The 13,819-nt window shown below is 42.3% G+C and overlaps 1 protein-coding gene across 1 annotated transcript in view; it reads left to right on the top strand.

The window, feature by feature from the left end:
* Positions 1-13,819, top strand: part of LOC135564044 (uncharacterized) — a 74,897-nt gene that overhangs the window by 1,380 nt on the left and 59,698 nt on the right. Inside the window, exon 2 of the mRNA XM_065008457.1 lies at positions 1,964-2,031. Within this exon, the coding sequence (XP_064864529.1) occupies positions 1,964-2,031 (68 nt within the window). The remainder of the gene's footprint in view (positions 1-1,963; positions 2,032-13,819) is intronic.

The raw sequence follows: 13,819 nt of genomic DNA, 5'->3' as shown, positions 1-13,819 counted from the left end.
GTGTTATAACTACAATATGTTGTGGTTTACTACCTACAGGTGTGTAATAACTACAATATGTTGTGATATACTAGCTACAGGTGTGTTATAACTACAATATGTTGTGATATACTACCTACAGTGTGATATATTGTGATATACTAGCTACAGGTGTGTTATAACTACAATATGTTGTGATATACTACCTACAGGTGTGTTATAACTACAATATGTTGTGATATACTACCTACAGGTGTGTTATAACTACAATATGTTGTGATATACTACCTACAGGTGTGATATAACTACAATATGTTGTGATATACTACCTACAGGTGTGTAATAACTACAATATGTTGTGATATACTACCTACAGGTGTGTTATAACTACAATATGTTGTGATATACTACCTACAGGTGTGTTATAACTACAATATGTTGTGATATACTACCTACAGGTGTGTTATAACTACAATATGTTGTGATATACTACCTACAGGTGTGTTATAACTACAATATGTTGTGATATACTACCTACAGGTGTGTTATAACTACAATATGTTGTGATATACTACCTACAGGTGTGTTATAACTACAATATGTTGTGATATACTACCTACAGGTGTGATATGTTGTGATATACTACCTACAGGTGTGTTATAACTACAATATGTTGTGATATACTACCTACAGGTGTGTTATAACTACAATATGTTGTGATATACTACCTACAGGTGTGTTATAACTACAATATGTTGTGATATACTACCTACAGGTGTGTTATAACTACAATATGTTGTATAACTACCTATGGTGTGTTATAACTACAATATGTTGTGATATACTACCTACAGGTGTGTTATAACTACAATATGTTGTGATATACTACCTACAGGTGTGTTATAACTACAATATGTTGTGATATACTAGCTACAGGTGTGTTATAACTACAATATGTTGTGATATACTAGCTACAGGTGTGTTATAACTACAATATGTTGTGATATACTACCTACAGGTGTGTTATAACTACAATATGTTGTGGTTTACTACCTACAGGTGTGTTATAACTACAATATTTTGTGGTTTACTACCTACAGGTGTGTTATAACTACAATATTTTGTGATATACTACCTACAGGTGTGTTATAACTACAATATGTTGTGATATACTACCTACAGGTGTGTTATAACTACAATATGTTGTGGTATACTACCTACAGGTGTGTTATAACTACAATATGTTGTGATTTACTACCTACAGGTGTGTTATAACTACAATATGTTGTGATATACTACCTACAGGTGTGTTATAACTACAATATTTTGTGATTTACTACCTACAGGTGTGTTATAACTACAATATGTTGTGGTTTACTACCTACAGGTGTGTTATAACTACAATATGTTGTGGTTTACTACCTACAGGTGTGTTATAACTACAATATTTTGTGGTTTACTACCTACAGGTGTGTTATAACAACAACTATGTTGTGATTTGGGCTCCTCCCTTCTGTGACAATGCAGGCTACGGGGAAGTGTGTTATAACTACAGGTACCCATTGTTACCAACACAAATGCTTTGTGCAAAGTAGGCTTGGGGTACTACCTACAGGTGTCATTTATAATTGAAATCCAGTGTTGTCATTTTACTAGCCAGGTGTGTTATAATGGCCTACAATGCCATTGTTCCTCATTGAGACTAGCCATGTGATATAGATGGCCATTACTAGCTAAGCCATTGTTTATAACTACAATATTTTGTGGTTTACTACCTACAGGTGTGTTATAACTAGCAATATGCTTAGATGGTTTACTACCTAATTCCAGGTTGTTATAACTACAATATGCTTGTGCCATTGTTTACTACCTACAGGATGTTATCCCCCAGGCTACAATATTTTGTGTTTTATGTACTTCATGTCTGTCTGTGATGTCATTTCCCAGACTAATGGGGGTTTTGTGACGCTATACCTTCCTACAGGTGTGTTATAAGAGAAAGATTTTGAGACTACTCTTCACCAACAAGAAGAACCCTATGGACAAGCTGAGGTGAATTATAACTACAATAGGTTTAGAACACTACCTGGACAGTGTGTAATATAGAACACTATGGACAATATGAATTAGAACACTGGACAGCTGTGTAATATAGAACACTATGGACAAGCTGACAAGCTGTGTAATATAGAACACTATGGACAAGCTGAGGTAATTAGAACACTATGGACAAGCTGTGTGAATTAGAACTATGGACAATTTGAGGTAATATAGAACACTATGGACAAGCTGAGGTAATATAGAACACTATGGACAAGCTGAGGTGAATTAGAACACTATAAGCTGAGGTAATATAGAACACTATGGACAAGCTGAGGTGAATTAGCTATGGACAAGCTGGGTCCTAGAACCCTTGGACAAGCTGAGGTAATATAGAACACTTGGACAAGCTGAGGTAATTAGAACAGTGGACCTGGAACTACAAGCTGGGTGAATTAGAACACAAATATGCTACAAGCTGTAATATAGAACCCTATGGACAAGCTGTAGAACACTATGGACAAGCTAATACAGAACCTATTGTTCCTCAGGTTGAGAACTAGCCATGGACAAGCTGAGGTAATATGAACCATTGAGGTACCTATGGACAAGCTGAGGTAATTGAACACTATGGACAACTGAGGTAATATAGAACCCTATGGACAAGCCTGAGGTAATATAGACGGTGGCCCTATGGACAAGCTGAGGTTGTTAGAACACTATTGAGACTAGAACCTATGGACAAGCTGAGGTAATATAGATGGCCAAGCTGAGGTAATATAGAACAGTGGACCTCAGGTGAGACTAGCCATGACAAGCTATAGATGGACAAGCAGGTAATATAGAACTACTATGGACAAGCTGAGGCTACAGAACCCTTGAGGTAATTAGAACCCTATGGACAAGCTGAGGTAATATAGAACACATGGACAAGCTGAGGTAATATAGAACACTATGGACAAGCTGAGGTAATCTATGAACCCTATGGACAAGCTGAGGTAATATAGAACACTATGGACAAGCTGAGGTAATACAGAACACTATGGACAAGCTGAGGTAATACAGAACACTATGGACAAGCTGAGGTAATATAGAACCCTATGGACAAGCTGAGGTAATATAGAACACTATGGACAAGCTGAGGTAATCATAGAACACTATGGACAAGCTGAGGTAATATAGAACCCTATTGACCAGCTGACAATATAGAACCCTATGGACAAGCTGAGGTAATTAGAACCCTATGGACAAGCTGAGGTAATATAGAACACTATGGACAAGCTGAGGTAATACAGAACCCTATGGACAAGCTGAGGTAATTAGAACACTATGGACAAGCTGAATTAGAACACTATGGACAAGCTGAGGTAATATAGAACACTATGGACAAGCTGAGGTAATATAGAACACTATGGACAAGCTGAGGTAATATAGAACCCTATGGACAAGCTGAGGTAATATAGAACACTATGGACAAGCTGAGGTGAATTAGAACACTATGGACAAGCTGAGGTGAATTAGAACACTATGGACAAGCTGAGGTAATATAGAACACTATGGACAAGCTGAGGTAATATAGAACACTATTGACCAGCTGAGGTAATATAGAACACTATGGACAAGCTGAGGTAATATAGAACACTATGGACAAGCTGAGGTAATATAGAACACTATGGACAAGCTGAGGTAATATAAAACACTATGGACAAGCTGAGGTAATATAGAACACTATGGACAAGCTGAGGTAATATAGAACACTATGGACAAGCTGAGGTAATATAGAACACTATGGACAAGCTGAGGTAATTAGAACACTATGGACAAGCTGAGGTAATATAGAACCCTATGGACAAGCTGAGGTAATATAGAACACTATGGACAAGCTGAGGTAATATAGAACCCTATGGACAAGCTGAGGTAACTATGGACAAGCTGAGGTAATATAGAACACTATGGACAAGCTGAGGTAATATAGAACACTATGGACAAGCTGAGGTAATATAGAACCCTATGGACAAGCTGAGGTAATATAGAACACTATGGACAAGCTGAGGTGAATTAGAACACTATGGACAAGCTGAGGTAATATAGAACACTATGGACAAGCTGAGGTAATATAGAACACTATGGACAAGCTGAGGTAATACAGAACACTATGGACAAGCTGAGGTAATATAGAACACTATGGACAAGCTGAGGTAATATAGAACACTATGGACAAGCTGAGGTAATATAGAACACTATGGACAAGCTGAGGTAATATAGAACACTATGGACAAGCTGAGGTAATATAGAACACTATGGACAAGCTGAGGTAATTAGAACACTATGGACAAGCTGAGGTAATATAGAACACTATGGACAAGCTGAGGTAGAACACTATGGACAATGAGGTAATATAGAACACTATGGACAAGCTGAGGTAATATAGAACACTATGGACAAGCTGAGGTAATATAGAACACTATGGACAAGCTGAGGTAATATAGAACACTATGGACAAGCTGAGGTAATATAGAACACTATGGACAAGCTGAGGTAATATAGAACCCTATGGACAAGCTGAGGTAATATAGAACACTATGGACAAGCTGAGGTAATATAGAACACTATGGACAAGCTGAGGTAATATAGAACACTATGGACAAGCTGAGGTAATATAGAACACTATGGACAAGCTGAGGTGAATTAGAACACTATGGACAAGCTGAGGTAATATAGAACACTATGGACAAGCTGAGGTAATATAGAACACTATGGACAAGCTGAGGTAATATAGAACACTATGGACAAGCTGAGGTAATATAGAACACTATGGACAAGCTGAGGTGAATTAGAACACTATGGACAAGCTGAGGTAATATAGAACCCTATGGACAAGCTGAGGTAATATAGAACACTATGGACAAGCTGAGGTAATACAGAACACTATGGACAAGCTGAGGTAATATAGAACCCTATGGACAAGCTGAGGTAATATAGAACACTATGGACAAGCTGAGGTAATATAGAACACTATGGACAAGCTGAGGTAATATAGAACACTATGGACAAGCTGAGGTAATATAGAACACTATGGACAAGCTGAGGTAATATAGAACACTATGGACAAGCTGAGGTAATATAGAACCCTATGGACAAGCTGAGGTAATATAGAACCCTATGGACAAGCTGAGGTAATATAGAACACTATGGACAAGCTGAGGTGAATTAGAACACTATGGACAAGCTGAGGTAATATAGAACCCTATGGACAAGCTGAGGTAATATAGAACACTATGGACAAGCTGAGGTGAATTAGAACCCTATGGACAAGCTGAGGTAATATAGAACACTATGGACAAGCTGAGGTAATATAGAACACTATGGACAAGCTGAGGTAATACAGAACACTATGGACAAGCTGAGGTAATATAGAACCCTATGGACAAGCTGAGGTAATATAGAACACTATGGACAAGCTGAGGTAATATAGAACACTATGGACAAGCTGAGGTAATATAGAACCATATGGACAAGCTGAGGTAATACAGAACACTATGGACAAGCTGAGGTAATACAGAACACTATGGATAAGCTGAGGTAATACAGAACACTATGGACAAGCTGAGGTAATACAGAACACTATGGACAAGCTGAGGTAATATAGAACCCTATGGACAAGCTGAGGTAATATAGAACACTATGGACAAGCTGAGGTAATATAGAACACTATGGACAAGCTGAGGTAATATAGAACACTATGGACAAGCTGAGGTAATATAGAACACTATGGACAAGCTGAGGTAATATAGAACCCTATGGACAAGCTGAGGTAATATAGAACACTATGGACAAGCTGAGGTAATATAGAACACTATGGACAAGCTGAGGTAATACAGAACACTATGGACAAGCTGAGGTAATATAGAACACTATGGACAAGCTGAGGCTAGAACACTATGGACAAGCTGAGGTAATATAGAACACTATGGACAAGCTGAGGTAATATAGAACACTATGGACAAGCTGAGGTAATATAGAACCCTATGGACAAGCTGAGGTAATATAGAACACTATGGACAAGCTGAGGTAAAATAGAACACTATGGACAAGCTGAGGTGAATTAGAACACTATGGACAAGCTGAGGTAATATAGAACACTATGGACAAGCTGAGGTAATATAGAACACTATTGACCAGCTGAGGTAATATAGAACACTATGGACAAGCTGAGGTAATATAGAACACTATTGACCAGCTGAGGTAATACAGAACACTATGGACAAGCTGAGGTAATATAAAACACTATGGACAAGCTGAGGTAATATAGAACACTATGGACAAGCTGAGGTAATACAGAACACTATGGACAAGCTGAGGTAATATAGAACACTATGGACAAGCTGAGGTAATACAGAACACTATGGACAAGCTGAGGTAATATAGAACCCTATGGACAAGCTGAGGTAATATAGAACCATATGGACAAGCTGAGGTAATATAGAACCCTATGGACAAGCTGAGGTAATACAGAACCCTATGGACAAGCTGAGGTAATATAGAACACTATGGACAAGCTGAGGTGAATTAGAACACTATGGACAAGCTGAGGTAATATAGAACCCTATGGACAAGCTGAGGTAATATAGAACACTATGGACAAGCTGAGGTGAATTAGAACCCTATGGACAAGCTGAGGTAATATAGAACACTATGGACAAGCTGAGGTAATATAGAACACTATGGACAAGCTGAGGTAATACAGAACACTATGGACAAGCTGAGGTAATATAGAACCCTATGGACAAGCTGAGGTAATATAGAACACTATGGACAAGCTGAGGTAATATAGAACACTATGGACAAGCTGAGGTAATATAGAACCATATGGACAAGCTGAGGTAATACAGAACACTATGGACAAGCTGAGGTAATACAGAACACTATGGATAAGCTGAGGTAATACAGAACACTATGGACAAGCTGAGGTAATACAGAACACTATGGACAAGCTGAGGTAATATAGAACCCTATGGACAAGCTGAGGTAATATAGAACACTATGGACAAGCTGAGGTAATATAGAACACTATGGACAAGCTGAGGTAATATAGAACCCTATGGACAAGCTGAGGTAATATAGAACACTATTGACCAGCTGAGGTAATATAGAACACTATGGACAAGCTGAGGTAATATAGAACCCTATGGACAAGCTGAGGTAATATAGAACCCTATGGACAAGCTGAGGTAATATAGAACCCTATGGACAAGCTGAGGTAATACAGAACCCTATGGACAAGCTGAGGTAATATAGAACACTATGGACAAGCTGAGGTGAATTAGAACACTATGGACAAGCTGAGGTAATATAGAACCCTATGGACAAGCTGAGGTAATATAGAACACTATGGACAAGCTGAGGTGAATTAGAACCCTATGGACAAGCTGAGGTAATATAGAACACTATGGACAAGCTGAGGTAATATAGAACACTATGGACAAGCTGAGGTAATACAGAACACTATGGACAAGCTGAGGTAATATAGAACCCTATGGACAAGCTGAGGTAATATAGAACACTATGGACAAGCTGAGGTAATATAGAACACTATGGACAAGCTGAGGTAATATAGAACCATATGGACAAGCTGAGGTAATACAGAACACTATGGACAAGCTGAGGTAATACAGAACACTATGGATAAGCTGAGGTAATACAGAACACTATGGACAAGCTGAGGTAATACAGAACACTATGGACAAGCTGAGGTAATATAGAACCCTATGGACAAGCTGAGGTAATATAGAACACTATGGACAAGCTGAGGTAATATAGAACACTATGGACAAGCTGAGGTAATATAGAACCCTATGGACAAGCTGAGGTAATATAGAACACTATTGACCAGCTGAGGTAATATAGAACACTATGGACAAGCTGAGGTAATATAGAACCCTATGGACAAGCTGAGGTAATATAGAACCCTATGGACAAGCTGAGGTAATATAGAACACTATGGACAAGCTGAGGTAATATAGAACACTATTGACCAGCTGAGGTAATATAGAACACTATGGACAAGCTGAGGTAATATAGAACCCTATGGACAAGCTGAGGTAATATAGAACACTATGGACAAGCTGAGGTGAATTAGAACACTATGGACAAGCTGAGGTAATATAGAACACTATGGACAAGCTGAGGTAATATAGAACACTATTGACCAGCTGAGGTAATATAGAACACTATGGACAAGCTGAGGTAATATAGAACACTATTGACCAGCTGAGGTAATACAGAACACTATGGACAAGCTGAGGTAATATAAAACACTATGGACAAGCTGAGGTAATATAGAACACTATGGACAAGCTGAGGTAATACAGAACACTATGGACAAGCTGAGGTAATATAGAACACTATGGACAAGCTGAGGTAATACAGAACACTATGGACAAGCTGAGGTAATATAGAACACTATGGACAACCATGAGGAGGAGATGCACTGCAGTACTTAATATATTATATTACCTTAGCTTCTAATGCCCTACCTATTGGTAGGGCAAAAAGAGAGACATCCTCTCACTGTCAACTGCATTTATTTTCAGCAAAACTTAACAGGTGTAAATATTTGTATGAACATAACAAGATTCAACAACTGAGACATTAACTGAACAAGTTAACTTTTGCAAGCCACATGGATTGGGACAGCCAAGTAATATAGCTGTAGACTGTATGGATTGGGCTAGCAGCTGTAGACTGTGGATTGGGCTGCTGAACTGTATGGGGCTAGCAGCTGTAGACTGTATGGATTGGGCTGTAGACTGTATGGATTGGGCTGTAGACTGTATGGATTGGGCTGTAGACTGTATGGAACGGGCTAGCCGCTGTAGACTGTATGGATTGGGCTGTAGACTGTATGGATTGGGCTAGCCACTGTAGACTGTATGGATTGGGCTAGCCACTGTAGACTGTATGGATTGGGCTGTAGACTGTATGGAACGGGCTGTAGACTGTATGGATTGGACTGTAGACTGTATGGATTGGACTGTAGACTGTAGGAATTGGGCTGTAGACTGTATGGATTGGGCTAGCCACTGTAGACTGTATGGATTGGGCTAGCCACTGTAGACTGTATGGAACGGGCTAGCCACTGTAGACTGTATGGATTGGGCTGTAGACTGTATGGATTGGGCTGTAGACTGTATGGATTGGGCTGTAGACTGTATGGAACGGGCTAGCCGCTGTAGACTGTATGGATTGGGCTGTAGACTGTATGGATTGGGCTGTAGACTGTATGGATTGGGCTGTAGACTGTATGGATTGGGCTGTAGACTGTATGGATTGGGATGTAGACTGTATGGATTGGGCTAGCCGCTGTAGACTGTATGGATTGGGCTAGCCACTGTAGACTGTATGGATTGGGCTGTAGACTGTATGGATTGGGAAGTAGACTGTATGGATTGGGCTGTAGACTGTATGGATTGGGCTGTAGACTGTATGGATTGGGCTGTAGACTGTATGGATTGGGATGTAGACTGTATGGATTGGGCTAGCCGCTGTAGACTGTATGGATTGGGCTAGCCACTGTAGACTGTATGGATTGGGCTGTAGACTGTATGGATTGGGAAGTAGACTGTATGGATTGGGCGGTAGACTGTATGGATTGGGCTGTAGACTGTATGGAATGGGCTGTAGACTGTATGGATTGGGCTGTAGACTGTATGGATTGGGCTGTAGACTGTATGGATTGGGCTAGCCGCTGTAGACTGTATGGATTGGGCTGTAGACTGAATGGAATGGGCTGTAGACTGTATGGATTGGGCTGTAGACTGTATGGATTGGGCTGTAGACTGTATGGAATGGGCTGTAGACTGTATGGATTGGGCTGTAGACTGTATGGATTGGGCTGTAGACTGTGTGGATTGGGCTGTAGACTGTATGGATTGGGCTAGCCGCTGTAGACTGTATGGATTGGGCTGTAGACTGTATGGATTGGGCTGTAGACTGTATGGATTGGGCTAGCCGCTGTAGACTGTATGGATTGGGCTGTAGACTGTATGGATTGGGCTGTAGACTGTATGGATTGGGCTTCAGACTGTATGGATTGGGCTGTAGACTGTATGGATTGGGCTGTAGACTGTATGGATTGGGCTGTAGACTGTATGGATTGGGCTAGCCGCTGTAGACTGTATGGATTGGGCTAGCCGCTGTAGACTGTATGGATTGGGCTTTAGGCTTTAGACTGTATGGATTGGGCTGTAGACTGTATGGATTGGGCTGTAGACTGTATGGATTGGGCTGTAGACTGTATGGATTGGGCTAGCCGCTGTAGACTGTATGGATTGGGCTAGCCGCTGTAGACTGTATGGAACGGGCTAGCCGCTGTAGACTGTATGGATTGGGCTAGTCGCTGTAGACTGTATGGAACGGGCTAGCCGCTGTAGACTGTATGGATTGGGCTGTAGACTGTATGGATTGGGCTGTAGACTGTGGATTGGGCTGTAGACTGTATGGAACGGCTAGCCACTGTAGACTGTATGGACGGGATAGCCACTGTAGACTGTATGGATTGGGCTGTAGACTGTATGGATTGGGCTGTAGACTGTATGGATTGGGCTGTAGACTGTATGGGAACGGGCTAGCCACTGTAGACTGTATGGATTGGGCTAGCCACTGTAGACTGTATGGAACGGGATAGCCACTGTAGACTGTATGGATTGGGCTGTAGACTGTATGGATTGGGCTGTAGACTGTATGGATTGGGCTGTAGACTGTATGGATTGGGCTGTAGACTGTATGGATTGGGCTGTAGACTGTATGGATTGGGCTGTAGACTGTATGGATTGGGATGTAGACTGTATGGATTGGGCTAGCCGCTGTAGACTGTATGGATTGGGCTAGCCGCAGACTGTATGGATTGGGAGCCGCTGTAGACTGTATGGATTGGGCTGTAGACTGTATGGAATGGGCTGTAGACTGTATGAAACGGGCTGTAGACTGTATGGGCTAGCCACTGTAGACTGTATGGAACAGGATAGCCACTGTAGACTGTATGGATTGGGCTGTAGACTGTATGGATTGGGCTGTAGACTGTATGGATTGGGCTGTAGACTGTATGGGCTAGCCACTGTAGACTGTATGGAACGGGCTAGCCACTGTAGACTGTATGGAACGGGATAGCCACTGTAGACTGTATGGATTGGGCTGTAGACTGTATGGATTGGGCTGTAGACTGTATGGATTGGGCTGTAGACTGTATGGATTGGGCTGTAGACTGTATGGATTGGGCTGTAGACTCTATGGATTGGGCTGTAGACTGTATGGATTGGGCTGTAGACTGTATGGATTGGGCTGTAGACTGTATGGATTGGGCTAGCCGCTGTAGACTGTATGGATTGGGGCCACTGTAGACTGTATGGATTGGGCTGTAGACTGTATGGATTGGGCTGTAGACTGTATGGATTGGGCTGTAGACTGTATGGATTGGGCTGTAGACTGTATGGAATGGGCTGTAGACTGTATGGATTGGGCTGTAGACTGTGGATTGGGCTGTAGACTGTATGGATTGGGCTAGCCGCTGTAGACTGTATGGATTGGGCTGTAGACTGAATGGAATGGGCTGTAGACTGTATGGATTGGGCTGTAGACTGTATGGATTGGGCTGTAGACTGTATGGATTGGGCTGTAGTAGACTGTATGGATTGGGCTGTAGACTGTGTGGATTGGGCTGTAGACTGTATGGATTGGGCTGTAGACTGTATGGATTGGGCTGTAGACTGTATGGATTGGGCTGTAGACTGTATGGATTGGGCTAGCCGCTGTAGACTGTATGGATTGGGCTGTAGACTGTATGGATTGGGCTAGACTGTATGGATTGGGCTGTAGACTGTATGGATTGGGCTGTAGACTGTATGGATTGGGCTTTAGGCTTTGGAGACTGTATGGATTGGGCTGTAGACTGTATGGATTGGGCTGTAGACTGTATGGATTGGGCTAGCCGCTGTAGACTGTATGGATTGGGGGCTGTAGACTGTATGGATTGGGAGCTGCTGTAGACTGTATGGATTGGGCTGTAGACTGTATGGAACGGGCTAGCCGCTGTAGACTGTATGGATTGGGCTGTAGACTGTATGGAATGGGCTGTAGACTGTATGGAACGGGCTGTAGACTGTATGGAACGGGCTAGCCACTGTAGACTGTATGGAACGGGATAGCCACTGTAGACTGTATGGATTGGGCTGTAGACTGTATGGATTGGGCTGTAGACTGTATGGATTGGGCTGTAGACTGTATGGAACGGGCTAGCCACTGTAGACTGTATGGAACGGGCTAGCCACTGTAGACTGTATGGAACGGGATAGCCACTGTAGACTGTATGGATTGGGCTGTAGACTGTATGGATTGGGCTGTAGACTGTATGGATTGGGCTGTAGACTGTATGGATTGGGCTGTAGACTGTATGGATTGGGCTGTAGACTGTATGGATTGGGCTGTAGACTGTATGGATTGGGATGTAGACTGTATGGATTGGGCTAGCCGCTGTAGACTGTATGGATTGGGCTGTAGACTGTATGGATTGGGCTAGCCGCTGTAGACTGTATGGATTGGGCTGTAGACTGTATGGAATGGGCTGTAGACTGTATGAAACGGGCTGTAGACTGTATGGAACGGGCTAGCCACTGTAGACTGTATGGAACGGGATAGCCACTGTAGACTGTATGGATTGGGCTGTAGACTGTATGGATTGGGCTGTAGACTGTATGGATTGGGCTGTAGACTGTATGGAACGGGCTAGCCACTGTAGACTGTATGGAACGGGCTAGCCACTGTAGACTGTATGGAACGGGATAGCCACTGTAGACTGTATGGATTGGGCTGTAGACTGTATGGATTGGGCTGTAGACTGTATGGATTGGGCTGTAGACTGTATGGATTGGGCTGTAGACTGTATGGATTGGGCTGTAGACTCTATGGATTGGGCTGTAGACTGTATGGATTGGGCTGTAGACTGTATGGATTGGGATGTAGACTGTATGGATTGGGCTAGCCGCTGTAGACTGTATGGATTGGGCTAGCCAGACTGTATGGATTGGGCTGTAGACTGTATGGATTGGGAAGTAGACTGTATGGATTGGGCTGTAGACTGTATGGATTGGGCTAGACTGTATGGAATGGGCTGTAGACTGTATGGATTGGGCTGTAGACTGTATGGATTGGGCTGTAGACTGTATGGATTGGGCTAGCCGCTGTAGACTGTATGGATTGGGCTGTAGACTGAATGGAATGGGCTGAGACTGTATGGATTGGGCTGTAGACTGTATGGATTGGGCTGTAGACTGTATGGAATGGGCTGTAGACTGTATGGATTGGGCTGTAGACTGTATGGATTGGGCTGTAGACTGTGTGGATTGGGCTGTAGACTGTATGGATTGGGCTAGCCGCTGTAGACTGTATGGATTGGGCTGTAGACTGTATGGATTGGGCTGTAGACTGTATGGATTGGGCTAGCCGCTGTAGACTGTATGGATTGGGCTGTAGACTGTATGGATTGGGCTGTAGACTGTATGGATTGGGCTTCAGACTGTATGGATTGGGCTGTAGACTGTATGGATTGGGCTTTAGGCTTTAGACTGTATGGATTGGGCTGTAGACTGTATGGATTGGGCTGTAGACTGTATGGATTGGGCTAGCCGCTGTAGACTGTATGGATTGGGCTAGCCGCTGTAGACTGTATGGATTGGGCTAGCCGCTGTAGACTGTATGGATTGGGCTAGCCGCTGTAGACTGTATGGATTGGGCTGTAGACTGTATG

The sequence above is a fragment of the Oncorhynchus nerka genome, linkage group LG23, assembly GCF_034236695.1.
Source record: "Oncorhynchus nerka isolate Pitt River linkage group LG23, Oner_Uvic_2.0, whole genome shotgun sequence".
Taxonomy (NCBI): domain Eukaryota; kingdom Metazoa; phylum Chordata; class Actinopteri; order Salmoniformes; family Salmonidae; genus Oncorhynchus; species Oncorhynchus nerka.
Note: the sequence above shows the minus strand (reverse complement) of the source record. Positions and strands in the feature narration are given on the sequence as shown.